Consider the following 21,783-nt stretch of genomic DNA (forward strand, 5'->3'; position numbering starts at 1 on the left):
GAGCACTTTATTTTTCCCCACCGTTTTGGCAGGTTACCCACGGATACCAGCAGCTAGCCACCGTGGGTAACAGCCACCGTGTCATTCTCTAGCCGCTATATCTATCTTGAGATAAGGAGACCGGAACAAAACACAATACTCCAGGTGAGGTCGCACCATGGAATGATGCAGAAGCATTATAACATTCTTAATCTTGTTAACTATCCCTTTTTTTAATAATTCTTAGCATCTTGTTTGCTATGTTCTTCGCCGCCACCACACATTAGGTGGAAGGTTTCTTCGTATCTTCTACAATGACACCCAGTTCTTTTTCTTGGGCGTTAACCCCCAAGGTGGACCCTAGCATCGGGTAACTATGATTTGGATTATTTGTCCCAATGTGCATCACTTTGCATTTGTCCACATTAAATTTCATCTGTCACTTGGACGCCCAGTCTTCCAATTTCATAAGATCTGCCTGCAATTTTTCACAATTTTGCAACCTTTCAACAATATAGTATGAGTGAACATTGGTGTCATGTATTACACTGCTTAAAGAATTTTTAGGAAATAACATCAATAGCTCGAAAAATGGTGCAATACACGGCACCAGCGTTCACTCATACTATATTGTTAAAGGGGTGCACAATTAAATGTTTACACTGGTTGGATGGTTCACCTCATATTCAACCTGTATGTTTTTGCTTATCTTCAAGTTATATGGACTCCTGAGGAAGGCCTAGTGCCGAAACACAGAAATGTTGGATCTTATCTTTTATCTTCATTGTTACCATATTGTCTATTTGATAAATAAATGCCATTTTTATAAACACCATTTTTAATATTTGTTTACATCTTTTTGGATATTACTTTTCTTGTATCAATCCAGGTATACTTTTATTATTTTTTACTTTATATGGCCCTTTTTTTTTTTTTTTTTTTTTTTTAAACAATGTGAAAAATGTTGATATTTTATTACTTCTAACCCAAAATGACAGAAAAAAACCCTTAAATTCGGGAGGAGGTTTATTCTCATGTCATCAATAGCTGACACCGTCACTTGATAGACTACATTACTGATTAATGACATACAGTATTGATCATCAGACACACTCTTGAAGAAAAGGTAATAGATTTTTGGAATACTGCCTTTCTGTGGTACAATGTATGTCAAAAGTTGTGTCTAGATTATATTCTTTTTCACAATTCTCCAAAACCTGACGCCTCAGCCCCACCACTCCACCGCAATGTTTAATTCAAAAAAGCGGGAAGTTTGATGTGAGAACTTCATCATTGGCTATCGGGTTTATAATAGTTTTTACTTATTTGTTTTTTAATGTATTTTTCAATTCTGTTAAATTTTTAAGAACCTTTAAAGAATAAATAATATAAGACTCTTCAATTTTTAAGCGTCATAATATAAATTCTAAAAGTTATTTATATACTCATCTCTGCAACTCAGCTTAAACCCAGGGAGTCAGACCCGACATGTTTCACAAAAATGTGTTTTATCAAGGGTCTCCCGGTAGAACATAAAAGAGAAAGTCGTCATATACAATTGTATAACTTCCCCCCTCAAGCTATAATTAATTTATGGTTGATAATAATCTCACTTTGATCATAAATTAATTATAGCTTGAGGGGGGAAGTTATACAATTGTATATGACGACTTTCTCTTTTATGTTCTACAGGGAGACCCTTGATAAAACACATTTTTGTGAAACATGTCGGGTCTGACTCCCTGGGTTTAAGCTGAGTTGCAGAGATGAGTATATAAATAACTTTTAGAATTTATATTATGACGCTTAAAAATTGAAGAGTCTTATATTATTTATTCTTTAAAGGTTCTTAAAAATTTAACAGAATTGAAAAATACATTAAAAAACAAATAAGTAAAAACTATTATAAACCCGATAGCCAATGATGAAGTTCTCACATCAAACTTCCCGCTTTTTTGAATTAAACATTGCGGTGGAGTGGTGGGGCTGAGGCGTCAGGTTTTGGAGAATTGTGAAAAAGAATATAATCTAGACACAACTTTTGACATACATGATACTATCAGTTTAGATTACATCCAAAAATACTTTTTGCCACAAGTTTTGTTTCTGTGGTACAAAGCAGTTTACATTTTATTATACAAGATATGGGGAAACAATAATTGCACTGCCAACTTCTAAATAAGCATAAATGACCATATAAAAAACAATAATCATGACCTGATGAGAGCTAGTCAACACGGTTTCAGGAAGGGGAAGTCATGTTTGACAAATTTGCTTCAATTTTTTGAGAAGGTGAACCGACAAATTGATTGCGGAGAACCGGTGGATATCGTATACTTGGACTTCCAGAAAGCATTCAACAAGGTACCACATGCAAGGCTCATGAGGAAACTACAAAGCCATGGAATAGAAGGGGATATACTAAGATGGATAGGCAAATGGCTGGAGAACAGATTGCAGAGGGTGGGCATAAATGGGAAGTTCTCGGACTGGGAGAAGGTGACAAGCCACGTGCCCCAGGGCTCAGTTCTTGGGCCCATTTTATTCAATATCTTCATAAATGACCTAGAAGAGGAAACAACATGTAACAAAATCAAGTTTGCAGATGACACAAAATTATGTCGGGCAGTTGGGTCGAAAATGGACAGAGATGCACTTCAAAGAGATTTGAACCAACTGGAGAAATGGGCGGAAAAGTGGCAGATGAAATTTAATATAGAAAAATGCAAAGTGATGCACCTGGGCAGGCAAAACAAAGAACAAGAATATAAAATTTTAGGTGTAACATTGGGCAAGAGCGAACAAGAAAGGGACCTAGGTGTACTGATAGACAGGACCCTAAAGCCATCGGCTCAATGCGCAGCGGCGGCAAAGAAAGCAAACATGATGTTTGGCATGATAAAGAAGGGCATCATGAGTAGATCGGCGGACGTCATAATGCCGCTTTATAGAGCAATGGTCAGACCACACTTGGAATACTGTGTCCAACACTGGTCTCCCTACCTAAAAAAGGATATAACCCTGCTGGAGAGGGTGCAGAGACGAGCCACGAAACTAATAAAAGGTATGGAGAATTTGAGCTACAAAGAACGCCTCGAAAAACTGGGATTGTTCACCCTCCAGAAGAGAAGGCTGCGAGGGGATATGATAGAGACTTTTAAAATACTAAAAGGTTTCGACAAAATAGAGGAAGAAACTTCGTTATTCACATTGTCAAAAGTGACTCGAACAAGAGGTCATGGACTAAAACTGAGGGGCGGCAGACTAAGAACTAATGTCAGGAAGTTCTGTTTCACACAGCGAGTGGTGGACGTTTGGAATGCTCTCCCGGAGGAGGTGGTGACAGAGACCACCATTCTGGGATTCAAGGGCAAGTTGGATGCACACCTTCTTGCAAATCACGTTGAGGGATACGGGTGATCAAGGTGTCCATTTCGGAACACCTGGCATGGCCTCCGCGTGTGCGGGTCGCCGGACAGGATGGACCTTGGGTCTGATCCGGTGAAGGCATTTCTTATGTTCTTATGTTCTTAAAGCAAAAGAAGTGGCTAAATAGCTTTCTGTATCACTTATACACATTCACCTGCTTACAAACAGTGTTCAGAGTAGGTTTAAATTTGTCAGACCAAAACGCCGGAACTTGCCGAACACTTGAAAGGCTGAAATTCACTCTTCAATCATCGCATCTGCTATAAAATTTAGGTGCATATTTTATAGAAAAGGCTGAAGGGCAGATCCACGCATAAACCCAAATGAGTGCCAATAACACCACATATTGATTGTTAATGGCTCTTTAATTAGTTTGCATCCAGTTCTGGGATCCATGACCAAATTTTGGTGACCAATATAGAGTCCGATGATATAATTTACAGAATAAGGTCAGTTACATGCCAAAATTAATTATTTAATTAGATGCAAATTGTCTTTAACACCGATAATTGCAAATTATTCATGTTAATTGGCGCCAATTGCTTTTAGCTGGCAGTTAGTCATAGAACTAACCTTAGCCAATATTCTATAAACTGGGCAATTCCCATAGCGCACAATAAGAGGGTATTATGGACCTAAGAGGGGTAAGGTGGGTCAGGATCATGCCTAAAAGTCATAGGTACAGGTTACAGTTAGGTGTGGGCATTTACATCACTCTTTTGACTGGCATAGGTGCTCATGCCTATAAAGTTAGGCATGACTAATGCAAAAGTCACTCAAGAGATGTAGAGACAAAATTTAAGTCAAACTGTTTGTCAAATAGTGAATATAGTAGAACTCTGCTCAGAGACATGATGGCTGATCTCTCCGCCTCACCCACCAATCATTGCAGTGTTCAATAAAGCTTAACTCCAAAACTCTTGTTTATAATATATGTGATTCTCTAGCTTATCCAGCTATGCTGAGACTATTATCACAGTTATAAGGTAGAAAAAAATGTTGGTACTTAGCTTAAATAGCTAACTGGTTATTTAAGCTAAGTACCAACATTTTTTCTACCTTATAATTGTGATAATAGTCTCAGCATAGCTAGATAAGCTAGCAAATCACGTATATTATAAACAAGAGTTTTGGAGTGAAGCTTTAATGAACAATGCAATGATTGGTGGGTGAGGCGGAGAGATCAACCTTCATGTCTCTGAGCAGAGTTCTACTGTATTCACTATTTGACAAACAGTTTGACTTAAATTTTGTCTCTACATCTCTTGAGTGACTTTTGCATTAGTCATACCTACTTCTTTAGTTACTCAACAATCACACTATAGTTGAGTCAATTACCCCTGTAGTTTTTTTATAAAGTTAGGCAGGCAACGGCAGACTTTCACTAGTCTTCTATAATGGCAGCTCCATGCAGAACTGCCATTATAGAATTAATGCTTAGTACACGTCATCCAGGCACCTACATTTCTGCAGCGTTTTGAGAAACTACTCTTATAGGTAGAAAAGATGCAAATGTCAAATTTCATGCAGTTGTCATCTGTCAGCACCCAAGGGCATATTTAATATGTTTTCTAGACTGGCTGATATAGTTCCTCTCATCTTTTCATAAATAGGTGCCAATGCTTCTGCTCCGGACCAGCTGAGCCTCGCATTAGCCTGGAACAGAGTAGACATTGCTCGTAGCCAGATATTCATATATGGGCAACAGTGGCCGGTATAGTATGAAGTTTTTTTTTCTCAGTTACTTGATAAAAAATACAATTATGCAATAACAGGTCTAAAGCCCCAGATAAAATAAATGTATCTGCTGTAGCAAGGAAGCTTTGTACCCTATAATAACTTTTTTCAAACTTACGATATAATTAGTTTTGTTCGGCTCTGGCCGTGAATACTTTCTTGCCAAAACGTTTTCCAAGTTGCAAGCAGGTTGGCTCAACCTCTGAGTGAATAGGGTTCCCAAGTGTTTTGCTTTCAGGATTTGACGTTTATGTTCAGCTTGTCCAAATGCAATGCACTCAACCTAGTAATAATAATGACTCACAGATTATAGATAAAGGTTATCAGCCTCAAATGTGATGATCAAAGACATGTATTAAAATGTATAATACATATGAAAAGCAATTCTACAATTAGGTGCCTGTATGTATGTACAGTATGTGCCTCTTGTGAGCACAAAATTACAGAACACTACCAACAAGCAGTCACCAAAAGGAAAGTGTGGCATACTGGTTAGAGCTGCAGCCTCAGCACCCTGAGGCTGTGGGTTCAAACCCCGTACTGCTCCTCGTAACCCTGGGCAAGTCACTTAATCCTCCCCTACCCCATCTACATTAGATAGACTGTGAGCCCCCCAGGGACAGAAAGGGAAAATGCTTGAATACCTGATTGTAAACCGCTTAATACACCTTGTCCAAGCGGTATATCAAATCCCAATCCCCACTTTGGCCCAAATTCTATAAATGACGCCTAGATCAGCAAATCTAGGTGCCTAATGTAATTATTCACAAAATTTAATCTGTACTGATAATTGGCAATTAACTTGTAATTGATGTTACATTACATTACAGATTTCTATTCCGCCATTACCTTTCGGTTCAAAGCGGATTACAAAAAGAGTTATGGATGAAGGGTTACAACGTTAGATCAGAGAAGGTTTCCAAGAGAGGGAAAAGTAGGATCTGGGGTTAGGGAGGAGATGGTAAGATGTTAATTGCATTTAATTGGTTAATTGCCTCACTTGGTAGGCACCTACCACTTTCAGGTAAGCGCTTAGTCCAAAAATGTAATACTTCTTTCCCTCTATGGTATTTCATCTTTATACTAAGTTCCTCTAAACCTTCTTTATACTAAGTTCCTGTAACCCTTACCATGGAGTTCCTTCTTTATACCAGTTCCTGTAATCATGCCAAGCTCTACGATTGTGGACAAGATGCGGTATACAAACTTAAGGTTTAGTTTAGTTTAGAAAGTAGGCATGGTTATGAGTAGATTGTGGGTGAAAACCCTGGCATATAGTAACATATACATAGTAACATAGTACACGACGGCAGATAAAGTCCATCCAGTCTGCCCATAAGGTATATCCATTATAAAATACATGATTAGATGATTAGATTAACTTGTCTCTTCTTTGATATTTCTGGGTAGTAGACTGTAAAGTCTGGTATTGTCCTAGGTTTCAAATGCTGAAGTTGCCGTTCAAGCTCACTCCAGCCTATCTAACCATCCTGGTGTGCCTAAGGTTAGGATGCGTATTGATACCTAAGCCTGCTTTAGGCGCTGCTAGGTGCAATTCTATAAAGTGCCTTTTATAGAGTCATGCCTAAGTGCCACATTACTCGGCACCTATTTTAGACAGCATTTGTAGAATCGGGTCCTTTAAGTGCACATTTAACCTGGGAAAGCACTCATCTGTAAGGGCAAGCATAAGTGGCATAGTAAATAAATGCAAGGGGGCATATATATGGGTGAAGCTTGGGTGGGCTGCCAGTTACACATGCACTTACAACCTCTTGTAAGTTATGCACCTCCATGCCACTTTTATATGAGTACAGTCATACCATGTTAGGGTTACTATATGTCCAGATCTACCTAGACATGTCCTCTTTTCAGAGAACTCTCCGGGTGTCTAGGTTTAGGAACTTGGGTCCACGTCTGGAGGGCATCCTCACGTCATGTCTGTGCATGCTCAAAGGACATCCAGATGCGGCCCCGAGCTCAGGAAAGAAGAGTTTCTTATGGGGCGGGGCTAGGGCAGAATGAGGTGGGGCTGGGGGCGGAGCCACATGTCCTCTTTTTTTGCAGGAAGAAATATGGTAACCCTATGCCAAGTCTATAACTGGCATAACTGAGGACATGTAAATGTTAAGCACGTTGATACTGTGTTAGGCTAGTATACTATCGTGGAAATTGGGTGGCCAGTTTCTATTATAAAACAGGCTCTCACAGTGCAACATCAGGTGTCTAAATGGAGGTGCCTAGTTCTAGAATGTGCTAATAGTGCTTGAACGTATGAACGTTCTATTCCCCACTTCCATGGAGCAGGTATACCTCAGACATGCCAGAACACTGTATGTCATGGTTCCCCAAACATTTCAAAGAAAGGGGCACAGGGACCATTTCAAATCACCAAAATAGTTAGTCGGGGTGGGGGGTTCCTGTTAGAGTTTGCTGAGTTTGTGACCATGCAATAGTACCATCATTTTCTTCAGCTGGTGAAGTCTGGTAACCCTATCAGCCTTGCTGCCTTGACTGCTGTTACCATAGGGGAAAAAAGTCAAACTTCTTCCAGGCTCCAGATTCAGAAACAGTCAGGAAATGTGTGGTAGCCCAGACAAATCGGCTCCACTGGTCACATCTGGCTCAAGGGCCATGGTTTGGGGACCCCTGCTGTATTCCAACAAAACTATGAGGATAATACAATCTAAGGAATGAACTTTATAATGCTCTTTGGACTGCAATTCTCATGGTTTGCTCATTGGTAGTTGATGTACATGTCTGTTTATAATTACTGATGGGTAGAGAAACACTTTGAATGGACAATTTTTAAATTCTACCTACTCTGCAGTCTGGACCAATAATAAGTATAAGTTTATCCTTGAAAGGCTATGCGGTTCTTCACCTTACTTTGAAATTTTTTTTTAAATGCTCACCTTATTGTTTGGCTCTTCTGGCTTCCTTTCTGCAAATGCAGGATTAAAGATCAGGAAGTGGTCCATTCAAAAAACCTTCCTTTGCTGCTGTCTAGAGTTGAGCAGACTGTGGTTCTGACTTGCAGGTGGGGTCGCTTGAGCAAGCTATGCTGGATGCCCTGGTTTTGGACCGAGTAGATTTCGTCAAACTGCTCATAGAAAATGGAGTAAGCATGCACCGCTTCCTCACCATCTCCAGGCTAGAGGAATTGTACAATACGGTAGGGTCAAGTACAGGTATCTTTTCCATGTATACTTTGACAGTAAAAAAGACTACAATGTGAATCATAAATAAGGGACTCATGTAATTTATTTATTCAATTTTCTATACCGTTCTCCCAAGGGAGCTCAGAATGGTTTTACATCAGGAGTCTCAAAATCCTTCCTTGAGGGCCGCAATCCAGTCGGGTTGTCAGGATTTCCCCAATGAATATTCATGAGATCTATGTGCATGCACTGCTTTCAATGCATATTCATTGGGGAAATCCTGACAACCCGACTGGATTGCGGCCCTCAAGGAGGGACTTTGAGATCCCTGGTTTTACATGAATTTATTCAGGCACTCAAGCTGTCCTGGCAAGCTCACAATCTATCTAATGTACCTGGGGCAATGGGGTGATTAAGTAACTTGCTCAGGTTCACAAGGAGCAGCGTGGGTTTGAATCCACAACCCCAGAGTGTTGAGGCTGTAGCTTTAACCACTGCACCACACAGTTCAACATTATGGAGATTTTAGTGAAACACAGCTGCAAAAAGGTGCTTCAGATATGACCCTGATACCATGGCTGGCTCAACCTATGAAGCAAGCAACAGAAAGAAGCATTGGAGATGTCAAAACCAACTAATGGGCACAAGTCTTTTATTAAAAATCCAGACCCCTTAGACCCGCCCCCCAGCCCTGCCTAGTTCCACCCATCCCCGTCACATTATGTCCCGCCCCCAAACCTACCCTAGTCCCACATCAGCTCTGCCCCTCACTGCCTGAACTCATCAGGCAGGAGGAAATCCACGCATATGCGAATGCCATGCGATGATATCACGCGCAATCATCGTGTGGCATCCACACATGCGCGGATTTCCTCCTGCCCAACGCGATTTAGAGGAGGCTTTTCAAAACCCGGATAAAGTGCCCAAAATAAAAACATGGTGGTCTAGTAGACCCCCACCTTCCCACAGCCCCCCTGCATACCTTGAAGATAGTAGACAGGAGCAATACTCATATGTTCCTGTCTCCATGCCCCCATCTTGCAAAATAGTGCATCTGCCCATGTTCGTTGCACCCTGGACACACCATGCCAGGTCAGTCTGCCTTCTTTTTAGACTGATCCCACATGATTTAACCCAAGAGGCACCTTGCAGAGTCAAGCTTTGCCATTTTGCAAGATAGTGGGGCAGAGGCAGGAGCAAGTGGTCATCACTCCTTCCTACCATCTTCAAGGTGTGCAGGGAGGGGGCAATGGAGGGGGCCTGGGGTGCTCAAGAGTGGGAACCTGGGGTGTGAGGCCCAGAAGGGTTTAGGAATGTTTGAGTGTCAGGGGGCCTTTGGTGGAGATTGTTGTGGCACTTTATCTCAGATTACCATCTACTCTGAAGCCACAAAAATGTTGTAAGTTCTCTACACCCCTTCTGACTTGGCATTGAAGCTCAAATATGATGCTCAGCCTTCACACTTCTATGCACCTGTGCTGTTGCAATTGCTTTAAATATTGCATACTGATGTACTTTGCACAGGATTAGCTTGTGCGCACAAACCTTTTCTGTACTGTGCACCCTCAAAATTCTACGTTAAAGCTGAATAACTCTGCAAAGCTGGAGCACACTTTACTGCATGAGCCCCTCAACCAAGACTTCATCAAACAAAATTAATCAATTATGTAATCAGGCAAAAAATCTATAACCATCACTTTGTTCTGAACTGAATGGATAGTTAGTTGGATTACTATAATCCAATTTGCTTTGGCTTTTCGACCTCTTCAAATAAAGTGCTTCAGGTGATACAGAGAATGGTTGACTTTCCATTGATAGGGAAAACAGATATGAGCATATGCCGCCTGTATTGTATTTTGAGGTTCTAAGGTGTTTATAAATTATAAATTTTGGTGTTTATTTTCTACAAAATATGGGTTTTGTTAGCGTTTACACACTGCAGCGCCACTGCTTGGTACCTTTTTGCTGTGGAATCAAAACCTGAATGGAGGATACAAGACCAGTCACGGGAGGGATGACAGAGTACTAAAAAAAGGTGTTTTTTTTTAGTGCTTAGCCAATCAACACCTATTTTAGAGACCTTTTCTAAAGAGCACTAAGGGCTAGATTCACAAAGCAAACCAATCGTGTACCAATCGGTTTGCGACCCCTTTGCGACCAGATTTCCCTCCGGCCTGATTCACTAACCTCTGCTGCGATCTGCTTCCAATCTGTGCATGCAAATGAGGGGAAACACATGCAAAGTAGACAGGGATGCGATTCACCAATGGAATTTTTAAAATTGACTGGGCTGGCCGATCAACCCAAGAAGCGACTGCTGGGGACCAGTCGCAAATGGCTTTCCGACTCTCCTGCTCTCTGCACACCCTGCTCTCTGCTACCCCGAATCTCTCCTGCCTGCCACCCCGGTGCTCTTCCCCGGATCTCTCCTGCCTGCTCTGCCCCAAATCGCCACCCTGCTCGTCCCCAGATCCCTCCTGCCTGCCACCCCGAATCTCTCCTGCCCTTCCCCGCACTGCGAGCCCGTGGTTTTAACCCGCGGGTTTAAAGTGGGTTAAAACCACGGGCTTGCTGGGGTAAAAAGTTAAAAAAAGTTTAGTTTAAAAAAAAACAAAAGTCGTGGCTCGGACGGGACTTATACGCATGCATCTACAGATGGTCTGCGCATACGTCAGAATCGCACACCAACAATCTGTGCCGGCAGATGGTGGTATTCCTCCGATCGCCCCCATATTAGAGGTTGAAGAATCCATCGGACCTGCCCTGATCGGACACGGATTGGTCCTGATCGAGCAGGTTAGTGAATTTAGCCCTAAGCCCTTCATCTGGAGTTATTACATGAGAACAGCATTTTGTGGTATTTTGCCTATTAGCATGTGGGCCTGAGGTGAAAGGGGCATGGCAAAAAACAAAGAGAAAAAGCCCTACTTAATACTGCATTAAATCTGGGCCTAGCACATTTAAACCTGGGTCTTTCCCATGTGATAAGCCCAGATTTCACTGCACTTGAGTAAAAGGGAGCTTTAAATTTTGTTTGAATTAGGGGGTAGTTACAATGTAAAATCTGAAGTTCTAGTTGCATTAGTTGCTGGGACTGAGTGGTGTTTCTGTTTTAAAGTAATGCATTAAGGCTATCTATGCTTTTGCAACTAACAACAGCACTGCCATTTTACCAAATAACCTAATTATTGAGAGCACAAAATCAAGGGCAACTAGATGGGAACTACAGTGGTGTGCAAAAGTCCTGCATCGCATGGTGAAATTTGAATATTTAGTCATTTAAGACTCAGTTAACATAATTTAAACTATTAACTGAGTACAATTTTGTCTGAAAAGTATAATTCCATGTAATTTCATGCAATTTCTGGTACTTCCTTGATAACTGTGACTATTCAGCTACATCAGATTGATCAGAACGATTTTGATAACAGGAATAATAGTTTGTGTGAAAATTGAATCAAAATTCACCAATCAGCAGTGTAGCATTTGCAGCAAATCAGAAGTGATATTTTTGCAGCCAATCAGCATGGTGGGAAGTATAAATTTCTGGGATTCCTGAAACTGGTATCATTCAAACTGATTGACCAGCAACATCAATAGCAATGAAGTCCAAATGTCAGTTCTTGTTGGAGGAAAGCCAGGTTCGAATAGTGGTTCTTGGTGAATAGGGGTATTCCAGCAGGCAGATTGCACAGAGGGTGGGATGCAATCAAAGTACAGTGATCAGGGTGCTTCAGAAGAAGAAGGAGACAGGAGGAACTCAGGATAGACAGTGTTCCGGTTGACCAACCAAGAAAGACAAGTTACAGATAAGATCGAGTGTTGAGACTAAACTAAACTAAGCCTTAAGTTTATATACCGCATCATCTCCACGGAAGTGGAGCTCGACACGGTTTACAAAGTTTAAAAATATAGGAAGAGAGAGGAGAAAGATTTACAAGAGCATGTGAATAGAGGAGGATATGGACAGGGGAAGAGATGTTAGATGTTAGAGAAAAGCCAGGTTTTCAGTTGTTTTCGGAAAAGTTGGAGGGAGCCCAGGTTCCGCAGCGGGATAGTGAGATCATTCCAAAGGCCTGTGATTTTGGAGAGAAGGGATTATGGAGAGACACACATCTCTTGGCAATAGGAAGCAGGCGTCACCTCCGTTGCTGAGAGTGTGGTAGCACAGCCATGATTAGTACAAGCACAGTGAGGTGTTGGTGTCTGGAATTTGGTTTGAGAGGGTGTAAAGCTAGGAAAAAAACACTACTGACTGTGCAGCAACGAAAGCAAAGAATGCATGGGCTGTGCAATACGGCAAGTGGCAAAGGAAATGTCGAACAAGGTGTTATTTAGTGATGAGAGCAATTTCTGCATCTTGGGCAATCAGTGCAGGACGTATGTATGCAGATATCCAGGAGAATTCAAGCCTCAATGCCTTAACCAGTCAGTTAAGCATCCTACAAAGGTCATGGTATGGGGATGAATGGCGGCAAGTGGTGTTGGTCGGCGTCATATTGTAGAGGGCATGGTGAATGCAGTGAAGTATATTGAAATCCCGCAGATATGTAATGTAATGTAATGTAATTTATTTCTTATATATCGCTACATCCGTTAGGTTCTAAGCGGTTTACAGAAAATATACATTAAGATTAGAAATAAGAAAGGTACTTGAAAAATTCCCTTACTGTCCCGAAGGCTCACAATCCCGCAGATGTTGCCTTCAGCTGAGAACTTGTTTCCTGGTGATTACTTCTCTCAAGATGATAATGCACCATGTCATCGAGCAAAAACTGTACTCGAATGAATGAGAAAGAAGGGAGTGAAGACAATTGATTGGCCTGGTCAACCACCAGATCTCAATCCAATTGAGAACCTGTGGCACAAGCTGTCACTGGAAATATCAAAACAACAGCCAACAATGAAGCAAGAGCTGATTGTGTCATCGATTGAAGCTTAGAATTGGATTATCACCCACGAGCATCTGGTAAAGCTGGTCCACTCTATGCCCAAAAGGTGTTGGCTTGTCCACAAGAGCAAAGGCTGGCCAATCAAAAAGCAATAGACAGGACAAAACAGAAATAAAAGTAAAACTAATAGTAATATAACAGAATCTGTTACTACAATTTAATATCATGGCCATATGAGCCCAATACATTATCATTGCCAATGTTCAAAAACATTTCTCTGGACTGAAAATGTATTTAAATTTATTTAAAGGCACATCTTCATCAAATATACATGTACAGTAAGTGAACATATGATAGTAGAATGGAAAATTTAAAAAGATAGTACATAACAAATGGTTACATAGCTTAAACTGCATCAAACAAGTCAAGTGATGCAGGACTTTTGCATATCACTGTAGAGGTTATGAATCATGACAGCCATTTTGATGAAAAATAGTTTCACAAGTGAAAACGTACTGTTAATAAGTGTTAGGGAGAACCACAATCATTCAGACATGACTTCCAACACTGAAATCATAAGTACAAAAACAGTGGAGAAAAGCAGACCTCAATACAGTGACTGCTGGGCCACAAGATACTCAAAACAGTCTGTATCATCACTGGTTTGTGAAAAAAATTCCACACATGAAAATAATTAATCATGCATCTTCATAGCCCTTTAAATAAATTTGTACTTCAAATTTTTAATAAATGTACTTGACAGATGCTCTGGTTTGACTCCAACAAACTTGAGTAAAGTGGCTACAACTGGGTAAATTGTCGTAATCAAATCCAGAAACAAAGAAAACTGGCATGAAAACAAACATTCACTTATCTTGTATGGCCATAACAGTCTCAGGAACGTAGTCCTTAAGTTCTCAATATAAGCAATTCCCGACAGAGGGTACTCCTGTTTTGCAGCTCAAAGGCGCTAAATCAGGGGAAACTGAAAAAATAATAACAGAATTTTTGCGTACCAATAAAGAAAACTATGGCTCGAAAACTATGGCCATGTTTGCTAATCAAGCCATATGTTTTCATACGGGAAGTAGAGTGAACATCTAAATGACAATTTAGGAAAGAAACCGTTGAAGCAGACAAGGTTTGAAATTGAAACAAGAACTTTTTTAGTAGTTAAATTCACACACTCATTTTCTCAGTGGTCAATTATGAATGTGAAAGCTGAACACTATGGAAACAAGACAGAAAGAAGATTGACTCATTTGAATTTTTGTGCTAGAGAAGGATTATATGTGTGCCAGAAGAACTAACAAATTGATTCTGGAAGAGATTAAACCAGCTGTCACTTGAAGCCCAAATGTTGACGTTACAACTGTCTTATTTTGATCACACTGTCCAAAGAGAAAGATCATTGGAGAAGGACATTATGTTTGGGAAGATCGAAGGAATCAAGCAAAGAAAATGACCTGCAATCAGATGGTTGGACATATTGAAAACTGCCATGGAGATGACCCTGGTGGACCTTTCCAGACTAGCACAAAATCAATCTCTTTTTTTAGATCTGTAATTCATCAAGTCGCTAGGACTTGAGAGCAAGTTGGTGGCACCTACCTAACTAAATTAAAATAATACCTTACACAACTGTGTTTCACCCTGCATGGGCTGCTTCAGGGGCAAACTATACCTTCTTTTATATAACAACCATTTCACAAAAAGGCAGTACAGGACCTCCCGTTCCAAGGGGGTCTCTGCTCAGGCAGTATGGAGTAAATTCTCTATTACTGCGTTTAACTTAGGCATGCTTTGGACGTCCGATGTAAGTGAATAATTACGGAGTTAAGGGTCTTAATTAATATTAATTGGGAAATAAACGACACATAGACGTCCCTAAGAGGTAGTTGACGGACTGACGTCTACAGAAAGCATAGTCCCATCTCCAGCTCTGGACGTGGGCGTTCCGTGGGCGTTCCGTGGGCGTGCCAAATGGGGACGCTAGATAGGCGCTACCTGAGCGAACGCCTGCGTCTAAATATCGTGTATTATGTAGACGTAAGAAACCCTGGTCTAACTTGGATTTCAATGCCGTTTCAACTTTCGTAATTGCGGCTCTTTGTTAGACGCGAGGCAGACGTTCGCTGTGTTTTTCATCAATAATTCCAATAGTGAGTTTGAATAGGTAATTTTCATCTTTTCTCTGTCCTAATAAATATAATGTCAATGGAACACATTATATTGCATGGATAACAAACCACATTTCTGCCCGAACAATAATATAATTTACACATGGCTTTTACAACCCCCTTTTTTTTCTCAACAAACAGCACTGCAATCGGCTCTCTTTTGAAAGCAAAGAAAAAACAGCACACATTATCAGCACTTAAAAAGAGAATAAACAGATACACACCTTAACATTCAGCTTCCCTTATTGCAAAATGGAGGTCTTCAGTTGCACAAAACTGACCTCATTGTGACCTCATCAATCTGCACCTTCAAAGTAGTATGCCACAATTAAAAGATGTGCTGGGTGTAGAACTCACAACCTCTGGATGTTAGGAGCACAGGCTGGCTCCTAACACATAGAGCTACAGCTGCTTCTACTTAGGTCCATCTCACCACCCTTTCATATCATACTTGACTGAGCTGTCTATGCTCATTAGCTATCATATCAGGATGAACTCAAATAAGTTTAAGCAAAGGAATGCCTAAAGATTTGGAAGGTTTTCAAGTAGAAAACAAATATCAAATATGTATTAAAGAATTGCAGCACAAATGACGCTGATCGGTAAGGTAAAAAAAAAAACACCACTTTTACCGTGTTGAGCTAGAAATGCTTTCTTGTGCTTATAGCAGTTTGGATTTGCTTATACTGCTTCTTATAGGCTGTTAATTCTGCTAAGAGACAAAACACTGCAGTTGTATATTATTGTTTCTTCACCATTTCAGAAATGTATACTTTACCATGATAAAAACTAACAAAGTATGCCATGTTTAAAAGGAGAAATATAAGATGAGTTGAACTCAAATTCTTAGCATGGAAATGGGAAAAGTTTATTTTTCTGCTCCACAGCAAAGTTGTACAGTAATGTTATATTCAACTCCTATAAGAAGTGGAAAGCATCATCAAAGTGCACCTGGAAGGTAGATATGCCACAAGTAAAATACAGGCTGGGATTTGAACCCTCAAAACCCAGAAGATTGGTAGAGAGTGCCTTTCATCACTGAGCTACAGCAACTTTTGCTCCAATGTCTTTGGCTCCCTTGTCATATCATATCTTAGTGAAGTGCTAAGGGAAAAGGAGTTTAGCTATAATGTCATAGTAGGCTGAGACAAAAGAGTGGTAGCTCAATGGTTAAAAGCGCTGCTTTCACTGAGCCCCAAACCCATATTCCCAAGTGTGCTTGAATGCATGTGAGGTGAAGCTCTATTTTTCTCACACGCTAATCTTCATTCTAAGCACTGTACTAATGGATATATGACTGTAAGTAATCTGTTCCGTTTAGGCGTCATACCGGAAAAGTGGTGTTTTTTTTGCCCTTATCGATCAGCGTCAATTGTGCTGCAATTCTTTAATACATATTTGATATTTATTTTCTACTTGAAAACCTTCCAAATCTTTAGGCATTCCTTTGCTTAAACTTATTTGAGTTCATCCTGATATGATAGCTAATGAGCATAGACAGCTCAGTCAAGTATGATATGAAAGGGTGGTGAGATGGACCTAAGTAGAAGCAGCTGTAGCTCTATGTGTTAGGAGCCAGCCTGTGCTCCTAACATCCAGAGGTTGTGAGTTCTACACCCAGCACATCTTTTAATTGTGGCATACTACTTTGAAGGTGCAGAATGATGAGGTCACAATGAGGTCAGTTTTGTGCAACTGAAGACCTCCATTTTGCAATGAGGGAAGCTTGAATGTTAAGGTGTGTATCTGTTTATTCTCTTTTTAAGTGCTGATAATATGTGCTGTTTTTTCTTTGCTTTCAAAAGAGAGCCGATTGCAGTGCTATTTGTTGTTCACTTTTGTTTCCTTGCATCCTAACAGTTCTCAGAAGTGGTGAAATTTGCTGTTTCTCCTCAGCATTCTGCAGCCACAGGTGCATTAGATACTTTCATTTACTCCTAACTACAAGCCATTCTAGTAGGAATGTGTTTCTTTTGATGCAATATAGGCATTGGCCAACAGCTATGAGTTAAATCAAACTTCAGAGGGCTTGGACAGGTGTTGAAGAATGATCCAGTTAGGGGGGGATGTTTTTGGTGGGGGAGGGTGTTCAGCATGAGAGAGAACAGGTTGCATTAAATATTAGACAATGGGCTGCACATAATAAAAGCTTAAGCAAAATATTGATATGTAAAGGCAAGGCTAAAGAGTTACCAGGTGTCCTGGCTGAGAAATGAATATAACCTATTTGCTAACCTTACTCAAGACTTGAACCCCCTGATGTATGGAAGATGAAAAGCAATGCCTTAAGGCATAGAGCTATAGAGGTAACTTTGTTTAGAACATAGAGCTTCATATCAAAGCTTAGAGATGTGAAGGAAATGACTACAACGTCACTACAGCTGTATATTGCAAAACGACATCCAATGCACATCCAATTAGATTTGAATCCTAACGGTTCCTATGACGTCAGACGCTAATTAGGCGTGCTTTAGTATATAGAAAGCTTTGGCACAGCCATTTTTCCTATGTAAGACCCCCTCATGTGAGTTGGTGTTTGTGGTGTTCCGTTTCCTCAATGATGAAACTTTGTGCTATGACTTGCCTGTTCTCCTTTATACTCCCTTCTGCCTTTGACACTCCTCCCCACCCCCATTATCTGTATTTCTTTAGTTTATGGATTTTTCTGGGTGTTGGTGTGAGGGATTGTTGAGGACTTAGGTTTTGTGTTAAGTGTGGAGGGGAATAAATTGTTAGGGAAAAGAAGGGGCCAGGTCAGGTTACACACAGATGCCCACACCCACCACTCTCCCTGCTTTCATAATGTCATGGTCTGCCCCACCTCCATTTTCCATATTAGCAGAGTACACCAAAAAGAAAGAGCGGAGGGGGCCTACTACTTTCAATTAACTCCAAGTGGAATGGATGGGAACCTGTGTTTAAATATGGGAAATATGTCATCAACCAAGGCAGCTACTGCACCAGATGGGATACATATTAATGAGATTCTTAAGTTGAATGCAGGAGAATTGTCTAGATATGGCCAGACTTGGAGGAGGGGGGGATAGATATGCTGGATAGTAGTCTGGAATGAGAAAAGATAAAAGCAAGAGGTGGAGGATGTCATGGAGGCAAGGAGAGATTAGGGATGCAAGGGTATTTGCAAACAGAAAGGGTGAAAGGTTGACACTGGGGATGGAAGGAGATTAGGGAGAAACACTAGGTTTTGAGGTGGAATGGAGAGATGGCATGTAGGTTCCAGCCCTCTCCTCCCCTCCCCTGGTATGCATCAAGGAAAATAACAGAAAAGAGAGGGACAGATGTTGATGCATAGGGAGCTAGGTTGTGAAAGGTGGGATAAGAGGATTGTAAGGGATAGCCCTAATGAGCATGCATGAGAGACCTGCATCTAATGGAGGTGTCAGCCATCAAATCTACCACTATGCATATCCATTAGGGGTATCCTCAAACCCTAACTGGCCTAGTGGTCGTTCATGACACTGTTGGGACATACCTCTGTAAACCACATGATACAGCAATGTAGCTCCGTGAAGCACCTAACGAATACAATATAAGCTGAAACACAAACACACTGTCAGCTATATATGTTTCATTTATTTGATGGATTTTATTGTAAAACATAAATCCATTGACTTGCTGTTGTACATAATAGATGGAAATATGCATAATATAGGATGCAACCACAAAAAACAAAAGGGAACAAGCCTGAAGAAGTATTTAATACCTTATTTAACTCAGATGGTGCTCAGAATCCACGGATGGAATAGAAAAAACTCAGGATGGGGAACAAACCCCTAAAGAGATTGGTCATTGAAAGTGCTTCATTCTGTTTAGCATGTCCATAACATAGGTGAGTATTCAATGATTCAAAAAAATATAGTTTCAAAAAGTGCAAGCAAACTTAACTTCAAAGTCCATACAGCGATGGTCCGGTAGGGTTCTGACGCGTTTTGCCAAGGAGGCTTCTTCAGAGAACCCGCTGTGCTGTGTGCAATTCAAAATTAAATGCTTCCTGGTTCAAAGGAAGAAGTCTTTCATTTCCTGTGACAAAGATGAAGTCAGGCAAATGTCCAGGCTGCCAACAGATGGCACGGGTTGCACCTTAAGATGAAGTCAGGCAAATGTCCAGGCTGCCAACAGATGGCACGGGTTGCACCTTAAGATGAAGTCAGGCAAATGTCCAGGCTGCCAACAGATGGCACGGGTTTCACCTTAAGATGAAGTCAGGCAAATGTCCAGGCTGCCAACAGATGGCACGGGTTGCACCTTAAGATGAAGTTAGCAACATGGCTCCTGGAGAGCTACAGATTAGAGAATGACATGGGGAGCGATCCCCGCAGCGAACCGCTGCGTGGCTGCGGTTTGGCTGCGGGTTATGGTGACCTCATTAGCAAATCGCCGCAGACGCGGGGACAAATCCTTTCACCGCCCGCAAAAACGGTGAATAGATTTGTCCCCGCAGGCCAATGTCCCCCCTTCTAGGAACCGCTATTTACCTGTGTTTCACCTGCACGTTGCCGCATTGACTCCGCCCCCCAATATACTGGCTCCCCCCCCGACGATCGCCGGCAGGAAGGTGCTCAGCCCTTCATGCCGACAGAACCAGCCCTCCCCAACGATCGCGGCAGGAGGGTACCCATCCCCTCCTGCCTACCCCAACCCCCCCCCCCAACGGCCCTCCCGACGATCGCAGCAGGAGGATATCCAACCCCTCCTGCCAGCTCCCCAAAAGCCCCCCTATGATCACTGGTAGGAGGGTGCCCAACCCCTCCTGCCGGCCCCCCCAACGGCCCCCTATATCGCCAATAGGAGGGTGCCCAACCCCTCCTGCCGGACCCTCCCCCAACAAACCCCGCCATCCCGAAACACCACCCTTAGTCTTACTTTCCAAGTTGGACCGGACAGCTCCTCGCTCGTCTGGCCAGCAGGCCTGCCTCCGTCCAAATGAGGCGGGCCCGCCCCTCCCCTCCCCTGCCTAACCCACAGGATCCTAGGGCCTGATTGGCCCAAGCACCTAAGGCCCCTCCTATAGCGGGAGTGGCTTTAGGTGCCTAGACCAATCAGGCCCTAGGATCCTGTGGGTTGGGCAGGGTAGGGGCGGGCCCGCCTCATTTGGACGGAGGCAAGCCTGCTGGCCATAGGTGTGAGGAGCCGTCCGGTCCAACTTGGAAAGTAAGACTAAGGGGGTTCCGGGGTGGGAGGGTTCGTTGGGGGGGGTCCAGCAGGAGGGGTGGGTACCCTCCTGCCGGCGATCTTAGGGGAGGCCATTGGGAGGACCGGCAGGAGGGGTTGGGTACCCTTCTGCTGCGATTGTCGGGAGGGCCGTTGGGGGGGGTCTACAGGAGGGGTTGGGTGCCCTCCTGCCGTGATCGCTGGGGGGAGGGGAGACTTGCAGCCGTAGCCGCGGTCACTATGCTAATCACGATTAGCATAGTGACCGCGATTAGGTACACGATTTGGTACACGATTAGGTACACGATTTGCCGCGATTAGGTACAGCGGCCGCGTCTACTTACCATGTAGGCTAACATTGTAAGCATTAAAAGTACATGTCGTGTTTGTTTTTGTATAGTTATTAACTAATATTTAACTAAGTTTTAAAGTTTTAAAGAATGTTTCCTTTATACGTAAATAAAGAAAAGTATTTAAAATCGTACCCGTTTGAGGCTTTTATATATGCAGCGGTGACGGTGACGGGGCGGTGAGTGGGGTTGCAGTGGCGGTGACGGGGCGGTGAATGGGGTGGCAGTGGCGGTGACGGGGCGGTGAAGGGAATGGCGGTGACGGGGCGGTGCAGAGGATGGTGAGACGGGGACGGGGCGGTGACGGGGACCAATTTTTTCACCGTGTCATTCTCTACTACAGATCCTTGGAAAGGTGTAATAGTTATTATCCAACTATGATGCCCTCGATGGGAGTTGAAGCTGATGAAGATTGGCACTCAGGCCAGGAGGCTATCTGGATGAAAGATCTGCAGTGACTGAACCGTGATAAAGAGGCTGTGGCGTATACATGCAGAGGAGGTCCAGCGGATCCCCAGGGTCCATGCGGCATGACTGGCCTGGGAGTGTTCAGAGGACATAGTGGGTCCTAATGGGGGTCCTTTCCTTTTCCCTTTCCCCGGCCACGGCCTCGACTCCGGCCAAGGGTGGCCGGGGGGGAACCCTGCCTGGTGGGAGCCTGGCTGGAGGAGGTCTAGGAGGTGGATTGAGCTCCAGGATCCCCATGGGAGGCAGTCTGGGTGATGAGCTGGGGGAGAAGGTGTGAAAGAATGCCACACATGTTCTCCAGGGCCCGGCGAGTCCCTGCCTGCTCTTCCAGCATTGCAGCCTGCAGGGCACGTGTTGCAGACTGCTCGGCCACCAGGGAGGCCAGGTGCTGGTTCATGACATGTGTGGCTTCTTT

General features: G+C 42.5%; 1 protein-coding gene across 1 annotated transcript in view; it reads left to right on the top strand.

Annotated features, from left to right (window-relative positions):
* The window catches only part of TRPM3 (transient receptor potential cation channel subfamily M member 3), a 492,536-nt gene that overhangs the window by 304,012 nt on the left and 166,741 nt on the right, over positions 1–21,783 (top strand). The window contains exons 10-11 of the mRNA XM_033962555.1: positions 5,022–5,122; positions 8,186–8,320. Of these exons, the coding sequence (XP_033818446.1) occupies positions 5,022–5,122; positions 8,186–8,320 (236 nt within the window). The remainder of the gene's footprint in view (positions 1–5,021; positions 5,123–8,185; positions 8,321–21,783) is intronic.

The sequence above is a fragment of the Geotrypetes seraphini genome, chromosome 1, assembly GCF_902459505.1.
Source record: "Geotrypetes seraphini chromosome 1, aGeoSer1.1, whole genome shotgun sequence".
Lineage (NCBI taxonomy): Eukaryota > Metazoa > Chordata > Amphibia > Gymnophiona > Dermophiidae > Geotrypetes > Geotrypetes seraphini.